The 24,463-nt window shown below is 42.0% G+C and overlaps 1 protein-coding gene across 1 annotated transcript; it reads left to right on the top strand.

Annotated features, from left to right (window-relative positions):
• Positions 1-3,630: 3,630 nt before the first annotated feature.
• On the top strand, positions 3,631-12,554 carry ESM1 (endothelial cell specific molecule 1). The gene is made up of 3 exons (XM_033164488.1): positions 3,631-4,283; positions 9,338-9,493; positions 10,924-12,554. The coding sequence occupies exons 1-3, from the start codon at positions 3,983-3,985 to the stop codon at positions 11,022-11,024; spliced, it is 558 nt and encodes a 185-aa protein (XP_033020379.1). The 5' UTR covers positions 3,631-3,982; the 3' UTR covers positions 11,025-12,554.
• The last annotated feature ends 11,909 nt before the right edge of the window (positions 12,555-24,463 follow it).

Raw genomic sequence — 24,463 nt, 5'->3', positions numbered from 1 at the left:
ATCTTTCCCAGCATCAGGGTCTTTCCAGGGAGTCTTCTCTTCTCATGAGGTAGCCAAAGTATTGGAGCCTCAGCTTCAGGATCTGTCTTTCTAGTGAGCACTCAGGGCTGATTTCTTGAGAATGGATAGGTTTGATCTTCTTGCAGTCCATGGGACTCTCAAGAGTGTCCTCCAGCACCATAATTCAAAAGCATCAATTCTTCAGCGATCAGCCACCCCTACCTTCAACTAAAGGTATTTTAACTTGTGTCTCCTGTCTCCATTATTTCACCCAGCATAATTAACTGTACATATTACGTTCTTTTATCCTGCTTTCTTTAATGTAACTTTGTGTTTACAATATTTGTAATATTACTTTTGCTGCCCATTTACAAGCTATGTAATATGGGCAGCTTTTCATTCTACATACCACTGGATCTGTTCCAGAAGAGTTTGTGACTGAATTTGGTGGGTTGTTTGTTTGTTTTTTGTTTTTTTAAAAAAGTTTCTCCTTTTTTTGGGCCACATCTGTGTTAACACTTCTATTTTTATCACCTCGTTAGGATATTTTCCTCGAGGAAGCTCAAGAGTGCCAGCAATCTCTTTCATCCCATCAGATATTGTTTGGTATTTTACACAATGAGTACTTCCTAAATATATTTGCAGAAGACGCCAGGGGCAGCGCAGTCGTCCATAACAGAAAGACATTCTTCCATGTAAATGTGTGTGTGCATTACAAACACAAACACACACATACACACACACACACACACACACACAGCATCAAACAGCATGTCATGCAAGCATGTCATTAAACTAATCTTTAAAATATTATATGCATTACTGTGATTAACAAAACAGAGTATTTTTAATGTTGCAAAACATTTTGGCTTCCACCTGAATCGGCTGCTCGAATAAAAATGAAATGACAGTGTTTCCAAGCAGGCAGCTACAGAGCTGGAATTCTCAAAAACCTTCATTTGTTTAACCTAAGCGATCCTGGTGCTCTCCTCCAAATTGAGCCCATGCGGTGCTAGTGGTAGAGCATCTGTTGTTGCACGTAGGAGCTCTCAGGTTCTATCCCTGGCAACTTCCAACATGACTGACCATACATGCATACATCATTTCATTTGTATTCCACCTTTCCACAGTTCAAACCATGCTCAAGACGGCTTATAAGGTGAACAACATACATAAAGGCAACATAACAGAAATAGTCACAAGCAATAAATAAAATATTAAACAATACACAACCAAACTGAATGATTTCCACATAAATCACAAGATCTAAAATAAAGATAACACAAAGCCCAGCAGCAGCAGCCCCAACACAAAGCTGAGGCTACTGAATTGACTCTCGGGCTGGAGCATTGTTCCAAACGTCTTTGTATTTTCTTGGAAGCCACATTTGGGTAATAGCTTCTATTTTAAAAGAAAATAAAAGCACACCAAGGATGCCACATTCTGGATGAGTTAGATGTTCTTGAATTTGCATAGCAGATCTGCAATCACTTGAAATACCCATGGCCATGACTGCCCAAAGAACCTCTGGCATGTTTGTGACTCTTAATGCTCCCCATCCTCTAAGCCCTCTGTCATTCTTGTATTCAAGATTTCCCCTGCAATGCAGGAATCTCAACTAAAGCATCCATGACAAATGACTACCCAACCTCTGCTTAAAAACCTCCAAGGAAGGAGAGTCCACAACCTCCCAAGGAATAGCTCTGCTGAATTCCAACTGCTGAATAGCTCTTACTGTTAGAAAGTTTTTCCTGATTTTTAGTCGGAATCTCCTTTCTTGTAACTTCAAACCATCGGTTCGAAGTCCTATCCTCCAGAGCAGGGGGGGGAAAAAACCAAGCTTTTTCCCTGTTCCATGTGACAGCCCTTGAGATATTTGAAGATGGCTATCATATCTCCTCTCAGTCTCCTCTTTTCCAGAGGAAAAATATACCCAGCTCCTTCAACCGTACCTCATAAGGCTTGGTTTCCAGGCACTTGATCATCTTGGTTGCCTTCCTCTACACATGTTCCAGCTTGTCAACACCCTTCTTAAGTTGTGGTGCCCAGAATTGGATATAGTACACCGGTTGTGGTTTGACCAGTGTTCCAGATGTGGTTCTTATGTTCTGGAACATCCAGGGGGACTCTCAGGGTGGCTCATGATGACTTAAGAGAAGCAGCTGATCCAAGGGTCTTGTGCTTCCTTTTGTGAATTCCCCACCATTGTACAAAATGAAACTTTTGTATCTTTCCTGGTGGAGTGTCCATCACCGAGGATGGAGAGATTGCCTCTGGGACAGGCAGGAGCGTGGCAGTGAGAAGTGAACAGCACTTACATATCATGGTCCTTCCCCACAGTTGTCATGTTCAAAATGGCTCTAAGTGGCACTGAATAACAGAAACGTGAAAAGATTCAAATTCCTAATTAGAAGTAAGAAAGGCCCATCGCCTTCCAAGATTTATTTCTGTTCAGCAATAATTCTTATGAGTAGAGTGTCTCTGTCCTACCTCCTACCTCCTGAGTTTGATCTGCTGTTCTATTGGCTCTTCCTTGCAAGGACTCTGAAAGCCTGAATGCCATTTGAACAGAAAGAAATGTGATCATTTAGCCTTGGTTTTCTCCAATGGACGACCTGAAATTTCCCCACCGGAGTCAATGGAGTTCAGGAGCAGGAGGTTGTGTTGTTTCAGCCTCACCTGGCACGCACTTGCCACTGCCTGCATGCAAATCAGATACTTTAATGCAGTGTTTTTCAACCACTGTTCCGCGGCACACTAGTGTGCCGCGAGATGTTGCCTGGTGTGCCGTGGGAAAAATTGAAAAATTACTTTATATATAGTCAATATAGGCACAGAGTTAAATTTTTTAACATTTTCTAATGGTGGTGTGCCTCGTGATTTTTTTCATGAAACAAGTATGCCTTTGCCCAAAAAAGGTTGAAAAACACTGCTTTAATGCTCAGCTGCAGCCCTTCCCTGTGGCCTTAAGATAACTTGGAGCCTTGGTAGAGAATCATGCCCATAAATTGGTCCTCTGCTCCTGGGAACAGCAAATCAGCCAAAAGATACTGAACTGATAACTGTCAGATATCTGAAGGTGAAAACACAAGACCTTGACACCTATCTTACTTTGTTGTCTTTGGCATGTCTCTTTGAACACAGTGCATCAGTTAACTACCTAACCTAAATGGTGACTGGATTATTCTTTTTGTTCCAAATAAGAGATTCCTTTAGCAGGTGAGCTACCATTTCCCCCCTTTAAAGCACCCTTCTCCAACCTGGGTTCCTACAGATGTTGTTGGAGCACAACTCTGTGAGCATTGGCCATGCTGGCCGGGACTGATGGGACCCAGCGTCCAAAACATCTGGAAGGCACCAGGTCAGGGAAGCTTACTTTAAAGTAACAAGACATCGCTTTATATTACCAAGGTTGGTAGCAGGGGTTTAGAAAATGAATTGCCCATGTCAGCTATGTAGTTAGATATACGATCTCTCTAGCTTCGGGAGCTGCTTTTGTGAGTGAAAAGGGTGATTTGCAAGGGGATTGAGCCAATGTTGCCCTGAAGGAAAGGTATGTAACCTACTACTGCTCTTCCTCCCCACCCCACCCCTGTGCACTTTTCTGGCAGACATCCTTGAGCATTTGAGACGGATATGAGAGTTTTCAGCCCTCACTGGAAAACAACCCAACTAAACATAACAGATTACATCAGCTCAGGCTTTTCAATTCCTGGATGGCAGCAGCGTGCTAATCCAACCTTCATCCTGGATTTCGCAAAGTAAAACAAGGGAGGCTGGCAGGAGGACAGCTTGAGGAAATTGACGACGGCAGGCCTGGTGAGCAGTAGGCTGTATAAAGGCTCAAAAAACTGCAAGCTGATCTCCCAGCTACTACTTCTGGCCCTTCACTGCTACGTCCCAGCAGCAGCAGAAGACCTCAGAGCTAAATTTCTCAACCTGCTCTTCTGCAGTGGAAATCGTGCACCTAGCACCAAAAGGCATGAATCGTTTTTTGGTCTTCACTCTCTTTTTGGTACCCACGAATGCTGGACCTACTTGGAGTACCAAGTATGCTGTGGACTGCCCCGAGTCCTGCAACAGCAGTGAATGCAAAAGCCTGGTGCACTGTAAGAAGCTGGTGTTGGATGACTGCGGCTGCTGCAGAGTCTGTGCTGCAGCCTTGGGAGAGACATGCTACCGGACCGTCGCAGGGATGGATGGAGTGAAATGCGGCCCCGGATTGAAGTGCCAGTTTTTTTCCGAAGAGGATGATTTTGGTGACGAGTTCGGTATCTGCAAAGGTAAAGGACAGTCGCTGGATAAAACTGCCAGTCATGACAATTAGGATGATACTCTCCATGTGTAGTGGCTGGTGATTTCATCCAAAAATACACCATTAGTACTCTTTATTTTAAAAGCAACAGCAACACCCATCCACATTTGAATTATCCTGGCATAGCAAAAGCCTCTCTGAGATGGAGAAAGACACAATTGGTTATTTATTGTTAAATCAATATTATGTCTAGTGCTTTCATTTCACAGTTGGGTAAGGTGGGTCGTAATTTCTATGTTTTGCAAACGGAGGCTGAGGCAGAGTTGCTTGAGGTTGCCAGTGAAATCTATGGCTGAGGTAGGTCTTAAACCTAACCAACTCTTATGCTGGTCCCATACCTTCCAGAAACTACCCAGGCCTTATCCATTTGGAAAAGGACACTTTTAACAGAAACAACGTTTAGTGACTGGGAGAGATGCACAGAGGGAAAAACTCTAAGGAGGGTGGTCCTAGGTGAAGATATCTGACCAGGAGCATAGACGACCAAGAGAACATAGTCTGCACTCCACAACTGCAGTTGTGGTACAAAAGATTTGTGGGGTGAGAACCCCACACCCAGCAGTGAAGATACAGGGTGATATTCAACGTCAGTCATACTCAGACCCATTGAAATTAATGGGCACGACTAATTTAGGTCTATTAATGCCAATGAGTCTACTCAGAATCAAATTGAATTGGATGCATGAATCTGTTTTCTTGAAGCAGAAAAAAACTATCCCAGGTGTGCATAGCTTCCATAACACCAAGATGGGTGCTGTGAGCCTTCAAATCCCTGCAGGTGCCTCCTTGTTCCCCCTCTCCTCCCCAGCACCTAACAGGTGTTTTGTACTGATGTCAGAGATACAGCCCTTATTGGCACCAGTTTTGTTAGAAGTACTTTGTCAGATAAAAGAAATACAATTCTTGACTGTTCTGCTTCAGACTGCCCATGTGTGCATGAACTTTTTTTTTAAAAAAAAATGCTGAGTGCTGTCTCATATTAAAATGTTAAACCTTTTTCTCTAATGAACTAGTTTGATACTAGTTTGACATATATAGGCAGAGTCTTTTCTTTTCTTTCTCTTTTATTGTTTTTATATTCCATCCTTTTCTCCAAGGAGCTCAAAATAGTACACATGGTTCTGCCCCTCTTTTTTTAATCCTCACAACAGCCCTTTGAGGTAGGTTAGGCTGAGAGGCAGTGACTGGCCCAAGTCAGCTTCATGATGAAATGTGGATTTGAACCTTGGTCTCTCAGGCCCTAGTCAGACACTCTAACCACTATAACATACAAGGAGCTTATTTAAAAATTGCAATCTCCCATCTGCAGTCTGAAGTTGTATAAATCCAATCTGCCACTTTTACTCTGCTTAATATGTAACCTAATATACAGAATGTTAGGTGCCTGGAAATGTGCAGAAGTATAGTGTTCTGATCAAGGGAAGTCATGGTACAGCTCTGTTCTGACTTGGTGAGATCACACCTGTGCCACAATTTATGAAGGATATTGACAAGCTGGAACACGTGCAGAGGAGGGCAACCAAGATGATCAAGGGTCTGGAAACCAAGCCCTATGAGGTATGGTTGAAGGAACTTGGTATATTTAGCATGGGTAAAGGGGAGATGTGATAGCCATCTTCAAATAACTAAAAGCCTGTCACATGGAGGATGGAGCAAGCTACTACCCAAACCAATGGCTTCAAGTTATAAGGAAGGAGACTCCAACTAAATGTCAGGAAGAGCTTTCCGACAGAAAGAGCTGTTCAAAAGTGCAACAGACTCCCATGGTGGATTCTTCTTCCTTTGAGGTTCTTAGGCAGAGATTGGATGGCCATTGACAGTTGAGATTCTTGCAGTGTCGGGGGTTTGGACTAGATGACTCTATAGGTCTTTTCAAATTCTTTGATTCTATGAAAACGTACATGATTTCTGCCTAGGGGGTAATAGCTTTCGGAAGCTGGTTTTTGGATTCCTCAAAGCTGCCTACCAAAAAAGACATTATTATTTATAGGATTCTGATGGCCTAAGTGATTTGAAACGCAGATTAGCATGCTTGCACACGAGCCAATATAGACAGTGCAGGAAGGCAGGTCATTCCTAGGTAAGTATACATAGGATTGCAAGGATTGCATCCTTAAAGTCTAGACATATTCCCTGGGAGTTAATCTCATTTGATGTTCTCAGCACTCTCTTTGCGCTAAAAGTGCACCCATCGCGCATTTAAAGACCCATGGCTTTCCCTTAAAGACTTTGGGAACTGTAGTTTGTTAAGGATGCTGTGAACTGTAGCTCTATGAAGGTGGAACTATATTCCCAGGAACGGATCTTTGGGGAACAATTTGCTTTAAATGTTGTTTTCAGTGGAATCATTATCACTTATAGTGAACTTATGTTATAACCGGCTATATTCATATATAGCCAAAATGGCGCCATCAGTACGCCAGAGCAGGGGTGCCAACTTGAATAAAAAATTGTGGGGGCCCAGGTAAGCCCCACCCTGCAAAATTGATCACATGATGCAGTGCACAAACACCATTTGAATGGGAGTGGCAATCAACTTTGTGGGGGCCCGGCCCCCTCAAATATTTTGTTGTGGGGGAATGAAACCCTCATGGCCTCTAGGAGTTGGCTCCTATGCGCCAGAGGCTTGGGAGAATCCAAAGTTTGTAGAATTGCAACAACAACAACAACAACAACAACAACAACAACAACAACAACAGTGGAATACTGACTGAGGAGTGTGGGGAATGGAATGGCGTGTCTAGTAATCTGAACAGGATCACTGGGCATGACAACATCATGTTGCAGGTCCCATGCAGTTACTTAGGTGCTTAGGCTTGCAGGCTTACGTTTTGATCCAATGGGGAACGAGAACCTTCCTGTAAAATAAGTTTCAAACCAGCTAATCACCTGTTTGAAAGAGGCTGGGAATCAGAGGAGTTGCTGCAGTCAGTTTCCCACACTCCTTCCCAAGCAGCCCGATTACAGCTTATTAAAGAGCTACGCAAGAGCAGGCCTGGAATGGGTTGTGTGGGATCCTGAAAAGGTTCACATGCAAGAATTCCTCACCCATCTACAAAAACATGTCCCTGTAGGTGATGAGTCCTAGTTGGAAGGAGGTACTTGAGTGGTTTCTTAGGCAAGGCTTAAAAGACTTTTGAGGTTGCTTCCAGAGTCCAGAAAGCCTGTTCACTGCTCATTTCTCCTAATTTGTTTGCAGGGAGATTAGACAACCTTTGGCAATTTATTGAGCATTCATTCTGATAAGTTTGCAGGGAGGTTAGAGAGCATTGCATCAAGCACATGTTATCTCATGCACTTCCATGCATTCCTGTTCTCATCACTTTTCTTGTAACAAATAGTCTGGGTTTTTTGGGGGGGGCGTAGGGGGCAGCTATGTTGCGAAAGACCTCCCAACCAACTTGAATTGCATAACTGAATTTGCCAGTATGTGACTGAATCCCACTCAAAAATAACAACAGCCTGGAAGCCCCCTGAGTCTCTCTTGCACAATATATTTGGTGGTGCAGTCACTGCAAGTGAAGAGTAATTAGAAGAGATTCATAGGAGTACAATTCTTATGTGTGTTTTAGCCGATGGAGATTTTATGTTTGCATTTCAAATGGATGTGAATGAAAACCCGCTTCACGGCCTGCTTTAATTTTAGGAGCATGGAATTGCTTTCTGCTGCTGCATCAAAGCAGCACCCAGCATCTTGCAACAGGACTGACTTTTTAGTTGTCTTCCTGGCACATTATCAAGCTGTAAATATGTAGTGGTTAGTGTCAGACTTTGGCTGGGGTGTGGTGTGGGGATATGGCTTCAGATCTCCACTCAGCTACAAAGCTCACTGGGTAACTTGGGGCCGTCACTATTTCTCAGCCTAACCTACCCTGCAGGGTTGTTGTGAGCATAAGACAGGGGGAGAAACCTGTAAAAAGTGCACCTTGCCTGTAGCTCCTTTTGGAGGAAGGATGAGATTAAAAACTTAACCAGTAACCAGTTGGCTATTTTGAGACACTAAGGAAAGTGTGAGGCAACTTACGACAATTTGTGGTAAGAAGGAAAGGCCATCTTGTAATATTTGCTTTTTCATTTCCTGTTCCATTCACACCAAAATAGCCTCTGTCAGTAAACCACGGGATTCAGCTTCGCTTGTTTAGTCCACTGCTTAAATGCTATAGTCCAGCACAGCAAATGGGAGAGGGCAGTGCAGTTAAAAACTCCCCAAAATCTTCAGTAGATAAAAACGGATCATATAGAGGACCGTAGGCAATGTTCTGTATTATAATACAGAGAGAGAAAACCATACTGCTACAGGAGTCCTGATCTGGTGGGTGATGGGGGAAAGTCCTAGACAGGGCGCCGGACAAAGGCATTTTCCCGCCTGAGGTACAGCAGCAAAGAGCAACACCCCCCCTCCCCAAAAACCCAAACCTGGCAAACTTATTTTGGCAATTTAGGCAGAAAATCCCACAAGCACCTTTCCTTCGCCTTGGCAGCAACAATTCGCTCACAACAAGGCTTGCTAAACTAATAAATCTAATAAATAACATAGCAATTTGTTATTTCATGACACGGTAAAGATAACTGTTTAATTCCAACCAGTTTATCTCCAGCCAGCATCCTTTGTTCCTCCTGATTATCTATTTTTAGAAGACTGAAATCTGTGTTTAGCCTTCAGGAGAGGCAAAGGAAACAATTTAACTGAACATATCTTTTGCAAGTAATAAAGTAATATTATTAACATGCTTGCAACTATGGGAAATAAATGAAGATATATTGGCTTTGTTGCATGTTGGCTTTGTTGCTTTTTAACTTTTCGAATTGCTTTCATGTTGTTGCTTTTCAAACTGTTTTATTATGAAGGCCTTTGAATCATTAAAGGGAGGGGGGAGAAGTGAAGTTCAAGATATATAACCAGAGTCTTCCGTAATTAGGAATCCATAGAATTGTAGAACTGGAAAGACTCCAAAGGGTCATCTAGTCCAAACCCCTGCGAGTCATAATAGATTCACTGCTGTTTCTTTTTCTGTCTTGCAGAGTGTCCGTACGGTACCTATGGACTGGAGTGCCGAAGAACCTGCAACTGCCAGTCTGGCATATGTGACAGAGTAACTGGGAAATGTCTGAAATTTTCATTTTTCCAACTGGCTGCATCAAAGCCCCCCAGCAGACTAAAGCTAATTCCACATGGAGGTATGTGTTAATTTCTCACAACAGGAATGGAGAAACTGGTCCCTCCAGACGTTGTTGGACTCCTTTTCTTGTCTTTTCTAGCCAGCATGGACAACAGCCAATAATGATGAGAGTTGTAGTGCAACCATGTCTGGAGGTTCCCATCCAAGCAATAGAGCACCCTCCTGTGCAAGTGTGTTGAATAAACAGGAGCTGTGCATGAGCACCATGGCACCATGCAGGGGAGCTTTCTGATAGGAGCATCTGAGCATAGGAAGCTGCCTTATACCGAGTCAGATCAGTGGCCATCTATGTTGACTGGCAATAGTTCTCCAGGGTTTCAGACAGAAGACCCCTGCTGGAGAAACCAGGGGCTGAACCTGGGGGCCTTCTGCATCTGCTAGCCTGCAAGACTCATGGCTGCCTTTGTCCCAAGAGATTAACATAGCTGTGCTTCGGAGATCCATAACACTCAGTTATCAGACTACACAACCACATGCACCTCTCCAGGGCTGCATGTGCAAGTAACTTATTCTGCATGCACAGCCTTGTTGAAGGGCATACAATCATAGAGTCATTGAATTGTAGAGTTGGAAGGGAACCACGAGGCAGATTGGTTAGATCAGTGTTCCCCAAACTTTGGTCTCCAGCTGTTTTTGGACTACAATTCCCATCATCCCTGACCACTGGTCCTGCCATCTAGGGATGATGGGAGTTGTAGTCAAAAAACAGCTGGAGACCCAAGTTTGTGAAACACTGGGTTAGATCTATGTATGGTAGTGGGAGATACAGGTGAAACTCGAAAAAATAGAATTATTGTGGAAAAGTCCATTTATGTAAGCAATTGTTTTCATTAGCTACTGGAGTTTAATATATGAGATAGACTCATGACATGCAAAGTGAGATATGTCAAGCCTTTCTTTGTTATAATTGTGATGATTATGGCTCACAGCTGATGAAAACCCCAAAGTTGAAATTGTTAATTTGGGGTTCTCATCAGCTGTATGCCATCATAATCATCACAATTATAACAAATAAAGGCTTGACATATCTCACTTTGCATGTCATGAGTCTATCTCATATATTAGTTTCACCTTTTAAGTTGAATTACTGAAAGAAACGAACCTTTCCACGATATTCTAATTTTTCGAGTTTCACCTGTATTACACATGATTCTCCCATGGCAGTCCAGATGCATTGTTAAGCTGAAGAGCAGAAGAGGCTGGAGGAACAAGGTCTCCATGACTGTAGCCATGATATTTAAATATCTTCTAGATCTGGTCCCCATATTGCTGAACTACAACTCCCACCATCCATGGCCATTGACCATGCTTGCTGGGGCAGATGGGAGTTGTAGTTCAGCAACAACTGGAGGGCCAACGGTTCCCTGTTCTAGACACAAAGGAATGGGGGGGATCATTTAATAATCTTTCTCTCTTTTAAACTTTCAGAGAATGATATGGGATCCGGTGATGGCAATTCTGTAAAAGAGGATTTTGTCAAAGAAAAAGCCATTAACTCTCCAATAACGAAATGGCTAAACCCTCGCTGATATTCGCCTATATGTGCAGGACTTTCAAAACTGAAGTGCTTTCTTCACATTTATAATGGATGTTCAGCAATCTGCTCCAGCAAAGGAAATAGTAATGTGTAATAAACAAATAAACGAATCCAGTCTGTAACTTCAGGAAAAGAGTATAAGACTGTGTACAGTGTACATGTTTTAAAGAACACATCTTAATTGTCATTCGAATACTAAAGTACATTATGAACTGTTGAATGTAAACTTTTTTTTTGAAAGGACACATGAATTTAGGAGTCATCTCAAATCTGCAAGCCCTACACAAAATATTCATTCATTTAAAACATAGGAATTGTATGGTGACAGAAGTCCACCAAAGTTAGGAAATGTAAATTTTATAGCTGATATCCTGGTAGACTGATGAATGTAATAAAAGGGACTAAAATCAGTATTAATTTTGAATATGAAGACTATAGCCCTATGCATATTGACATGGAAGTAAGAGCCATGGAATTCAGTGAGACTTATTTTTGTGCAAGCATGCCTAGGATCAGGCTGTACCATCACAATCCAAGACACAGCCAAACTTGCAGGCAGTTGAATCCTATGTATGTTTATTTGGAGTTACATGCTACGATGTTCAGTGGGCCTTACTCTCTGGTAAGTGGGCATTGCTGCCTTTACCCAGTTGAAAATGTATCCATGCCCTTAAGCACCATTCGTTCAGTGTTAAATGGTGGCTTAAAACCACATTTTTCAGCGATATAAATCCCATCAAAATCAATGGGAATAAGGCCACTTGTCTGCAGGATTGCAGTCTCATAGTTTTGTTAGGTTCCTTTTACACAGGAAAGACCACCAGCTAACTTTCCACAGCTCATAATACTCATCTCAAGTGTGACAAACCCAGGCAGGTTTACAGCAGTTTTTAAACAGTGATTCAACGGCTGTAGATTGTATGGGCTATTAATTATATAAAAACACTATAGCAAATATTGTAAATAATGCATCTGTCGAAACAGAATGAAGGAAGTTGGAGTTAAAATGAACTTTCTGTAGGAGACATGGGGTTTTTATAAGAGGAAACTCTTACAGGTCATCAAAGTGTAAAAAATAAGTTAGGGGCAGCCCCTTAGGCCTCTTAATGTATTTATTGGTGCTGAACCAATTTTCCCCTGCTGCAGTAGACCAACATTTAGACTGGCTTCAATTTGTAAAGCTGAGTTGTCAGTCTGAAGACAGGAGTTCACAATGGAAGTGCCAACACAATCAGCAGTACAGAAAAGTGCAAACAATTCCTGTGTAAGTCAATGGATCATTTCGAAGCAAGTCAGATTTGAGGCTCCTCCGGGAAATTTTTAGTCAAATAAATGGGGTTTGGCAGGCATAATGAGAGTTTATTTAAATAGTGCTGTGAATACTTTCATGAATTTAGTTCTTTTATTGTTGCTCTTTGTCAGATATTTGTTACTATGATGGATCTTTGAATGTGCATGTAATAAGCTCAATGTTTATAAGTGTATATGTGTATTATTGCCCAATAAATCAGATAGAAACATATTGCTTCCACATTTCGATTTCTGTTCATGATAGTCAGGGATGGTGCGAGTTGTAGTCTGACACCTGGAAGGCCGCACATTAGCCACCCTGAAACACCTGATGTCACAATATACTGTGAACCTTTAAACAACAACAACAGCTAGAAGTGTCACTAGAGATTGAAACTGGGACCTTCGGCATATAATCTAATTTTGAGTTACATTCTTTTTTCTGTTTTTAAGACAGAGCAAAACCAGCTCAGTCGGTAGAGCATGAGACGTCCATTTAGGCGAACTAGACAGTTGCCTAGGGCGCCAAAATGGAGGGGGCGCTAGCCAGCCTGCCCCCCGTCCCTGCCTGGTGCCGCTCCGCCAGGGGCAGAGTGGCGGGGGAGGGGGAGCAGCCCAAAATCGGGCTTCTCCGCCCCCTCCGCCAGTGTGGTGTAGTGGTTAAGAGTGGCAGACTCGTAATCTGGGGAACCGGGTTCGCGTCTCCGCTCCTCCACATGCAGCTGCTGGGTGACCTTGGGCTAGTCACGCTTCTTTGAAGTCTCTTAGCCCCACTCACCTCACAGAGTGTTTGTTGTGGGGGAGGAAGGGAAAGGAGAATGTTAGCCGCTTTGAGACTCCTTCGGGTAGTGAAAAGCGGGATATCAAATCCAAACTCTTCTTCTTCTTCTTCTTCTTCTTCTTCTCTGCCCCCTCCTCCAGTGGCAGAGTGGCAGGGAGGGGGGAGCAGCCTGAAATCGGGCTTCTCCGCCCCCTCCGCCAGCGGCAGAGTGACAGGGAGGGGGGAGCAGCCCCAAATCGGGCTTCTCTGCAGGGCCGGTGCTAGGGATTGGAGGGGGGGCGCCAGAAGGTGATCTCGCCTAGGGCGCAAAAAACCCTAGCACCGGCCCTGCTCAGGGTTGTGGGTTGAAGCCCCACATTGGGCAAAAGATTCCTGTGTTGCAGGGGGTGTGCTCCCTTACAACTCTACAATTCTATGGTTTTATACATTGGAAAATTGATTTATTTCACTTGAGGTCTCCATTTCTAATTATTGGGGACCACTTTCGCCTCAAACAGCTTCCCCTTTAGTGAGACAATCCTGGCTTCTATTGAGGTTATTGAATAAAGTAGTGTTTTTGAAGGCTGGTCAATGTTATCCAACGGTGGCTGGAGGTATAATCCAAAATGCATTCTATAAAAGGTTCTGACACAATCAGTGACTAAGAATCACATACCCACAACAGAGAGCTGAATGAGGCTGGAATGCATTCTGAACCTTGTCATACTGAATAAAGGATAAAAAGACTGCATAAATTGATCAGTTTGCTGCCTTCCTTCTCTAGTTTACAGTATTTGCAAGCATGGTTCTATGCTGTAGGTGAAATCTTATGCCATAGGAAAGTCTGTCAATTTCAGTTTATCAGTTTTCCTGTTTTAAGATCAGTTGCCCACATTTTGAGGTTTGTTTTTTTAAAGCTCTCATTAAAAAAATAATCAGAATCTTAATGTGAATTTCTCTTGATATAAATATTTTTGTATGCAATTTTGCCTAACATGCACATTTTTGCAAAGCATATCTTCCCCAATATTTATATTTTCCTTAATAGTATGCATTCTTGCATACTACTGTATTTCACTGATATATGTATTTATATGCACACTTTCTCCTAGTATGTAAAGTTTTGCACACATTGATTAACTGGACAACTGTGTCGTGTTTGCACACAGTTTTGGACAATGCAAATTAAGCAGCTTCATTTTAAAGGGGGACTGAATCAAATTTCTCCCCCCATCTCTAAGCGGACTTGGACAATGGGACTTCCCCTTCTTCTCATGCCTGCAGTCCCACTGCTCTGGAGTGTCCCCCCAGTTCTTCAGAGATTGATCTTCTTCCTTTTTATAACTCAGTGACATACACACTGCTGTTAAAAAGTTTAAAAACAAATAAAGCTATTCTAATGGCAATTTAAGGTTACAAAATTGTAGCTAGCGTAGTTCAGGCTGAAACACAAATACTGTAGCTCAAAATTCATGAGCGCAAGTATGAAAAACTGACTTCCTTATCACTGTCATCGGAGGATCAGCATGAATAGAACTTTTATAGGGTGCTAAAGAGCATGGATTAATCTATCTCTGGGGTGCCAAAGCATATATTTTGAATGAAAATACCATTATTAACACCTGCACACAGCATCGGATGTATTTAAATGGTCTGTTTTTGATCACCACAATGTTTTGAAAGTATTTCCTGACACCTGGGAATTTGGTAAATATTTCCTGTTTTTATTGTGTCTAGAGAAAACAGGAATTTTCCAAGTTGAAACTGGTTCATTGACAGGCTCTTAGAAGGCCTTACAGTTGGGCATTTATGGGTGTGTTTTGCTTGTCATAAGAGGTCAAAACGAAACTATCTGGTTTTGGGGTTCCTCTGAATAAATGATCTCTTGGAGCAAAATCGCAAATTGAATGAAATGAGTGTGCTAACTCTAGATTAATTTTATAGGTTTTTACATTATTCAAAATGCTGACAAGCAGAGATCTGCAACCATGCAAACACATTTTTAATGTGCAATGCTTTGATTCACACAGGAAAACCACATGTGCAGACTTTCATACATCCCATTAATCTTTTCATTCTTTATGACTGCCATCCTAAACGCCAGGAAATTAGTTCTGTATCAACATGCACAGGAGTGCACTGATAATGCAGAGCAGCGAATGAATGAATGAAATCTTTATTGCTAAAAGCTATAATCCGTCACAATTGGTCACAATGCGTAAAATAAAACAATTAATTTAAAACTGAACAGCAACAACAGCAAAGGAAACATACAGAAATGCAAAATATCACACCTGCATAAGTTAAAGCACTCAACTTCTCTCACACACCCTTATGATACTTTGTCTTGGTGCCTAGCTCTCAACTTACTTGCAGCCAAGGCAAATTTTGCAACCTGTGTGCAGTAATAAATACAGTACGTTATTGCCAGCCAGCAAAATAGAGATTTGCTCAAGGGGAGGTTGGTTGGAGAGAGAGAGAGAGAGAGCGCAAAGGAGGATTTTTTTGTCTAGGGGATGTATATAAAGGGCATCGTAGCAAATAGGGTTGAATGTCTTCCATGTCTCCCGACTCAAAGATGCATAGTCTTTGGTACACAGGAGTGTTATTAAATCTTCCCATTGGAGTAATATTATTTATTCATTAAACCTTCTTATACTCCACTCTTTCTCCTGCTATTGCTCAGGATGGCTAACTAACAACAATTTTAAAAAATGATCGAAATCTTCTAAAAATTAACCACAAAACTACAGAGCGTCTTACTTTTGAGTAGCCACAGAAAGAAGATGTTGTGCATTTAACAGTCGGTCACTGTTGTGCTGATGATGCTTGTCTTTCCAGTTCACAGCACCTCTTTCTTCCTTCAGTAAGTCACAATACCTGAATTCTGCCTATTTTGTGTTTGTTCTTTGTACACAATTGATTTCTTGTTTTTTATTCACGCCAACGTACAAATGAAACGTTTATGGTAGCACAAAATGCACATTATCCTTATATCTATCATTCCAAAACATGACAAAAAGCAACCAATGTTCCAAAAGCTTATTTGCTTTGCTCATTAGATGCTCCTTCTGAAATGTTGTTGTTGTTCAGTCGTTCAGTCGTGTCCGACTCTTCGTGACCCCATGGACCAGAGCACGCCAGGCACGCCTATCCTTCACTGCCTCTCGCAGTTTGGCCAAACTCATGTTAGTAGCTTCGAGAACACTGTCCAACCATCTCATCCTCTGTTGTCCCCTTCTCCTTGTGCCCTCCATCTTTCCCAACATCAGGGTCTTTTCCAGGGAGTCTTCCCTTCTCATGAGGTGGCCAAAGTACTGGAGCCTCAACTTCAGGATCTGCCCTTCCAGTGAGCACTCAGGGCTGATTTCTTTAAGAATGGATAGGTTTGATCTTCTTGCAGTCCATGGGACTCTTCTGAAATATGTCCTCTTAATCACTACTATTTCAGAATGGATTTTATCAAACATTCTGCTGCAGGTGGAGGGTTACCTTTCTTCCACTTTGTGGCCACGGAGATTTTCCGCTGCTGTCACTAAGTTAACTATTACTTCCAAGTCTATTTCTAGCGCAGAAATGTGCTATTTTTACATAGCCTAAAAGCAAAGGTTTTGAATCCAGGGAAAACAAGTAACCTCTTATTTCATATACAGCATTGTATTACAGATTGCAGTACTTCCACTATTGGAGGCAGTGTACTTGCGAATGCCAGTTGCTTGAAATCACAAGTGGGGAGAGTTCTGTCCTGCTTTCAGTCTTCCCACAGGAATTTGGTTGGCCACTATGAGAACAGGATGCTATTAGCCCATGGGGCTCTTCTTGTGTTCTCAGAGCTGATGAGACCAATATGGCGGGTCCAATGGGCAAGAAGGCAGTTTCTGCATGTGCTGTAGAGGGAAGTGAGGGGCAGGTGGGGCTCATCAACTGGTAGCCCATCTAGGAGAAGGAAAACTCTGATCCTAAACTTCCACTGCCTTGCAGGATAGTTCCGGGAGAAGAATAGTCTAAGGAGCAAACCCTACACAAACTGGGAGTGGAGCCACTAAGACAGTAGAATGGTGCCTTGTTTGCCTCCTTCTGGCAACTCCTGCAGTCCAGCTGGTGCCAAACATGGCCAATAGCACCCGGACAGCAAACTGAGCAGCCACACAGCTCACCTGCTCAAAGTCTTCCCATCCCACTATGCTGACATGGATTGCATTTTCATTTAAATTGTAGTCACTATATCTAATTCTTCATCTATAAATAGACATAAGCACCTGCAACTTTTATGCAAATGTCTTTTGTCGTCGTCCCCCTTTTTTTTAACAATGCATAAGTGACCCTTTCTATTGAAGGTAACACTATCACAGTAAGAGGATTGGGAAAATAAACTTTAATTTCCTCTCTTATTTCCAAAACGATGTAAGTTCTGTGCTCTTCAAGCTCCTAGGAAATGCACCTTTTAAAATGGACAAATGGACTGAAACTCGTATCAAAGGATTCTGCCCTCTTGCATGCAAAAGGCCTACCAGTATTTTGGAAGAGCAAAGCAAGCAAGCAAGCAAACAAACTGAAAAGCTATTGAAATAATAAAAAAACAATATTAGCATGTTCCTGAAGACTGAAGTACAATGGAAAAAGAGGAATGCAAGAGGGTCCCTACAGCTATGACACATTTTCCTCCTTGTTATTTTTAGTTTTCTATTCCTGATTTTTAATTTTGGATTTCACTTGGCTTCCCCTCCTGCATCCCCTCACTCATTTATAGCTCTTCCTTATTGAGTGCATTTCATACGTTCTTTCCTTTCCTCTAAAGGAAACACAGGGACTCTTTGCCAGCTTAAGGAGGACATGTTTGTCTTGGCAAAGTGAGATTCTTGCTTTATTCTATTTAGGAAAACTGTTTATGCTTTTCAGCTTTCTAATATTCTGGGCTTCATAGAGATAAGGAGGTCTAGAGAACATTGATAAGCCAGGCTTGAAATTCTACATTGTTCTGATATTAACCTTTCGGTGGGGGGAAACAGATGAATTTTGGATGTTGGGTACCACTTAGGGTGGTCATGTGTCCTACGTCATACTGTGCAACTGTCCCATTGTAATTTCCACCATGCAACAAAAACCCAACAAAATTTTCCACCCTATCTATCCCTAACTCCACCCTCCAACAAAACATTTGCCATTTCCAAGTGGGGATATTGTTTCTCATCTCTACTGTCAAAATTATACTGAAAAGAAACTCCTATTCTATACAGGAAACGGCCTCATTTTTCTTCGCTTCTTAGGCTTGCCTACGTATTCTGCTTAGTTCACAGCTGTTGCGATCGTTTGGCCATTTTGCGGAGAGAACATTTGTTAAGACTATCAATGGCAATTACCCAGGATGGCTATGTTCTACCTCCACTGCTGGAGGTGGTTTGCCACTAAATGCCAGTTGTAGGGAATTGCAGGAGGGCAGAGGGCTATTAAGCTCAGATCCTGCTTGGTTGATGTGAGAGCAGGCTGCTGGACTGGATTGGCTTGATCCAGCAGAGCTCTTCTTATGTTCCTTGCAAGACACTTCCTGTTCCTGTCTTCTTCTTTGGCGATCACTCATAACTGAGTAAGACTGTCTTCCATAAACACGGTTTTAATAGTGAGCCCGTAAGTGACTATGGAGGCCAATTCTAGATCCACATGTCCTTCCATGGTGGGGACATAGGTTTCTGGGTGTGAGTTGATCATGGTGAGGGTTTGCCAAGCGTGCCTTCCTCTTAGCGCATTTCCTCCTTTCGTCCCGAGTTCGAGCGTCTTCAAAACCCATGCAGAAGGACTCTAGCTCCTTAATGTGTTCTGGAAGTAGGTTACTCTCCAGTCACTATTTATTTATTCATACCCTCCAACATTCTCCCATTAAAGTAGGGACATCCTATCCCATCATCATCATCATCATCATCATTTTATTATTTATACTCCAACCATCTGACTGGGTTGCCCCAGCCACTCTGGGCGGCTTCCAACATATATGAAAACATAATAAAACATTAAACATTTTAAAACTTCCCTCTACAGAGCTGCCTTCAGATGTCTTCCTTGGCATAAGTCCATACCCTCCAATATTTCTCCGATGAAAATAGGGACGTCCTAAGGAAAAGCGGGACATTCTGGGATCAAATCAGAAACTGGGACGGCTTCTGTAAATCCAGGACTGTCCCTGGAAAATAGGGACACTTGGAGGGTCTGTTTATTAACCTTTTTCTCAGTTTACCACTAAAGTGCTGATAGTGCTTAAACACACTGTTTCATCATTACATCAACCCTGTTAGGTTCAGAGAGTGAGTGGCCCAATGATTACCTAGTGAATTTCTTGGCTGTATAGGACTCAAACCCAGTTCTCCCCACTGCTAGTCTGGAACTCCTACCATACTAACTATACTATACTGCATAATAATCATGAATGCACAATAAAAGGATATCTGGAGGGGCCCTATTGACCGATGAATCGGACCCCTGTTGTGACTGAAATACATGATTTATCAACAATGTTATGCTGTCTATTCTGTTCCTTACCCCCCCCCCCCAAAGTGTGTTCTCTTCAGGAAAAGCGCAACTTCATCCACAATTGGTGTAAACAATGTGACCTTCAGATAGAATGGAGCCCAAGGTCCTATGAATAGCCTTCCTAGTGAGGAAGACGGCAGAAGTACTGTTCGATAAGACACGAAAATGACCCGAGGCTGCAAGCCTGATAAACATTTCTGCTGTCAAAAGAGTTGCTTGCTTTTTTCACTTAATACATTGGGGAAGCGTCACGGAATAACTAAAGCGGACTGAATCTACCACTAGGGCAAATATTATTGTGCCAAGCACATGTTGCAGAATACACCTGCAATAAGACACCATTCTGGCTTATTCATATGCACAACTTTATTCTGGAGCACTCTCAGTTACGAACATAAAAGCTGCCATATATGAAGTCATACCACTTGTCCATATTACTCCGTTCTGCCAGCACTGACTGGCAGCAGATCTCCAGGATTTTAGACGGGGGTCTCTGCCAGTCCTACTTGCACACAAAGCAGATACTCAATGGCTGAGCTCCAGGCTATGGGATTTTGAGCACTGCAACCAAAACAATAATAAAAACATGCACATTTATTTTTAAACCCTGACATAATATAGTGTGGAATTCAGTGGCCAGAATTAAAACTATTTTGTTAAGACACCCAACTATGGGCTCCATTCCTGTGATTAATGGAATGTGCTAGTTTATTTTTCCCTTGAGAATCCAAAAGGCTTAAAAAAGGATCAGAACTGAACAAAAGCATATCAATAACAGGAAGCTGTTGGTGAGAAATACCCCGATCTTCCTGTAAATTCACGTCACCACACTCCTCAGGGACAAAGGTGCATGAACAGCATGGTAAATAATTATGATTTAATATGGGCTTTGCAATGTTGTTTACTGCACAACAACAAAAAAGAATTGTTTCTCAGGGTGCAAAGAAAAGGCAAATAATAGAAACCCATATCAATCTAATCAGGAAACGATGATGTTATGTCTGGGTCAGCTGCTGAAAACAGATTGTAACCCATCAGGGTATCAACTAGATAGCTATACATTGATCCAAATAAATGGTAGAAATGTATCAATGGTAGAAAGTCTTAATGTTAAAAAGGAAGTAAGTTGGTGGTCGGGGGGGGGAGGTTGAGGGTCGACTTCCTTTTGAGTACAGAGATTGCACACAAGCACAAATAGCACGGACAAGATTGCAGCACTTCCACGAAAGGCACTTACCATATAGGTCTGGCATTCAGAGGACTAGTTTTTCAATAACCATCTTGAACTTTTGCCCAGTGCAGTGGAGGAATGTTGTGGTTTGATTGCTGGAGAAACGGTGGGAAGCAAAGAGTAAATGGTTATGCAGCTTCTGGGTCAAGGGGTCTGGACAGAGCGGGAGACTGCAAAAATGCAAAGCTTTGAGGATACATCTTCGCCACAGTTCCTTGTCAGTATTCCTGTTCAGGGTTCCAGACAGCTGTTTTTACTCTCCTGACATTTCTTTTTCAATTGTCAAACTACATTTTGTGGGCTACTGAAAATATTCGGTCCTCACTGCATTTTTTTTTAGGGGGGGGGGAAGAAACCTCAAGAGTCTTTTTGTACAAAACCTCAGAGTTACCTGAGCAACAGACACCACCCTCTTCTTTCTGTGGCCCCATTTGGCTACAGTCTTCTGCCAGAGTTTGCCATTGGAAGGAAGGATGGCTTGATTGGCAACTGAGAACACTGGACCTGTGAGAACCTAGCCTCAAATCCTTCCCCAGGGGATGATTTTAGGGACAAACAAGAAGTGGCAGATTTGCTGGCTTAAACCCAAATCTTTCCCACATGTCTACAGCTGTGGTGCATGTGTGTCTAGTTTTTACAGTGAAAGGGCAAATGGGCAAGGATGCTAAACTCTCCCCTTCCTGCAGCACTCTAAATAGGATTGCGTGCATATTTTAGCTTGTGTTTTTGCTGTTTAATGTACTGATGCAGGGCATGTTAAAACAATAAATGGAAAGACAGCACAGAACTGGAAAGGACTTGAGCATCCCCACATCACACGATGGCTACTGAATGTATAGACAACTGCCTTATCTGAAAAACTAACCCAAAAAAATGCTTGCCCTGAACACTGAAAGTGATGTGGATGATTTTGTTGAAATATGGTACCCTTTTGCAAGCTAATCAAATGAACATTCCCACCAAACTCGTAAACAAACTTATGGCAAAATCTGATAAACCAATCTTCTGCTCCTGGGTTGGTGGGGAAGTGTGGGGAAATCTATATTTGGTTTATATTTTGTTGATAATCATTAGCAATTTATTTTAGAAAAGAAAGCTGCATTTTACCAGCTAAACAAAATATGCTACTGAGATCTACTAAGATGTAAGCCGTGTGGTTCACTCTGAAGTGCATGCATGAGTTTCTCTCATTTCTTCAGCAGTGAGTGGTGAAACCTTAATACATGGTTAAATTACTTAAATTTAATAATTAAATGCACTTTCAAACATTGTGCTGTGTCACTTTGTTCTCACAAACTCTGCATACCAAAAAAGAAAGAAAAGCATTAAAAAGGGGGGGGGGGAATCTGTGGGGTCTTGCATCATTACTTTATCCAGCTTCTCTCCCAAAATTATTTTGGAGATAATCAGGCAAGCAGTTATGTAAAGGCCACTTAGAACAATGCAGTCTTTGTGAAGAAGTCTGGGGGGAAAATAACTTGTGCAGAAAATAATCCCAGCCTGGTCTGTCAGATTGTAAAACTTAAGTCTGTTCAGGTCAGTATCAGTTTTAGGATGAGAGGTTTTTATCCACAGGTTTTGATGAAGAAAAATCCACAATGAATTTCCCACCCAGTGTCACTACTGCAGAAATGAGTTAACTTTCTATGAAAGAATACTAAGTATTAGCATCTGAAAAACACATTTTCACTGAAGAGGTTTTGACCGAAGATTTACGATATACATGAAGGAGCGTCTCCGGCCACACCATTCAGCCCGGACATTGAGATCCAGCTCCAAGGGCCTTCTGGTGATTCTCTCACTGTGAGAAGTGAAGTTACAGTGAACCAGGCAGAGGGCCTTGTCAGTAGTGGTGCCCGCCCTGTGGAATACCCTCCCATCAGATGTCAAGGAAACAAAGAACGTTCCGAACACATCTGAAGGCAGCCCTTCATTTTAACATTACTACTATCCTGCAAAGGAATCTGTGCAATTGCTCTTCAAAAATCCATGTGTCCCTTCTGGAATTTCTTATCACCCTGTTTGTAATGGATGCATTCTGAGAATTGGACATGAAGGAACATCTGGATTTGCTATAGCTAGGGATGGGGAGAAATTTGGTTGAGCTCATATTTTACCCAGTTGACATTTCCCAAAACTATACATGAACTAACTTTTGAAATTCACATTTCTCTTAATGTAGTTCTCCAATAAAAAATGTGTACCAAAATGCATATATTAGTGGGCAGTGGGCATAGAAATGAATACATTGATGAAAATAATAGTAAAATGCATTGTATGAAAATGCACTGTATAAAGTTGAAAAACCTGAAATAGAAACTTGATTCACCAAAGCCCTAGATACAGCAAATGTAGAGCTGTTGAAAAGACAGAGGAAATGTCTACACTTCCTGTCAGGCTTATTAGCAGTGGTCTTGCGGTGGGCTAGAAAGACCACTAGTCAACTAGAAAGCAGCTTCTGACATCAACTGACACGTTGAAGAAACACGTAGTTAGGGTTGTGGTACGATGTTCTGAAATAGCTAGCAGGCTTGTTAAATGCCACAGCTGCCCATTGAATCTGCAAAACAAGTTTCGATGTTCAAAAATTTATGTTGTGTCCCCGAGATGCTTTGATACTTTGGCAGCATGCACACTCAGGTTTGTTTATACAGTACGTCACGAAGACTTCAAAATCCATAATACATAGCAACTGTGATTAATCATACTCCAGTAATTCCAGGGTGACATTCATGAAGTTCACTGGGTAACCTTAGGCCAGTCACCATCTCAACCCAACATACCTTACAGGATTGTTGTGAGCATTAAAAGAGGAGAGAACAATGCATGTTACCTTCAGATCCATGGAAGGAAGGTGGGTTGTGAGTGTAATTTTATTGATTAGAACAGTGGTTCCCAAAGTGGAGTCTGATCATCAGCTTTCTTCACTGGTAACACATGCTTCCCAGTCCCTGAGGAAAGCAATGAAACCAATTTGATTCACATGCCCTCCACTCTGCCTCACTAGGAACTAAATTTTCTTTCACAACCAATTTTCTGCCAAATGCAATTCATTCCTTCCAACTGAAAGCTCTTTTAATAGGATGAAGCAGAAATGCCTATTATAATGAAATAAAGGCTAAATGCCTGTTATAATGAAATGAAAACCCACACAAATTAGATTCAGGAAACTGCAGCTATTAGCTTTAATATTTCCCCTCCGAGACAACACAAAGCAAAAATATTGGCGCAGTCCATAAGAAACACACAGAGCACATAGCAGCTGTAGGGTTTTTTTATAAAAAAAAAATAACACCGGAGTTTCTATATGACTGCATAACAATTATAACACCAGAGAATGCATATATTTGTCATGCTGAGCATTAAAACCACAGTACTATTTCACTGCAACAGAAAATGCTTATTTAAAGTACCGTACTTGCTTGAATGTTATGAGCAGTTTGTTTCAGACACAGAATCTCCAACATACTAGTATCCACTGACCTCCTATGTCCATGGGGGCTTTCCCTTTCATTCTGGTGAAGGAAGATTATCCATGTTTCACTGAGTACGTATACAGTATGCTCCCTCCATTACAATGAATGGGAAGACAAATGCGCTAAAAATCAAGGGATGGTATTCAACATCT

The sequence above is a fragment of the Lacerta agilis genome, chromosome 11 (genome assembly GCF_009819535.1).
Source record: "Lacerta agilis isolate rLacAgi1 chromosome 11, rLacAgi1.pri, whole genome shotgun sequence".
NCBI lineage: Eukaryota > Metazoa > Chordata > Lepidosauria > Squamata > Lacertidae > Lacerta > Lacerta agilis.
The sequence above is the reverse complement of the archived record's forward strand: the minus strand, read 5'-3'. Positions and strand labels throughout refer to the sequence as shown.

Excerpts from the sequence above, each read along its gene's own strand:
- ESM1 (XM_033164488.1), top strand. The coding sequence starts at position 3,983 with ATGAATCGTTTTTTGGTCTTCACTCTCTTTTTGGTACCCACGAATGCT. Across the intron at positions 4,284-9,337 it reads CGAGTTCGGTATCTGCAAAG|AGTGTCCGTACGGTACCTAT; the intron begins GTAAAGGACAGT and ends TCTGTCTTGCAG. Across the intron at positions 9,494-10,923 it reads AAAGCTAATTCCACATGGAG|AGAATGATATGGGATCCGGT; the intron begins GTATGTGTTAAT and ends TTAAACTTTCAG.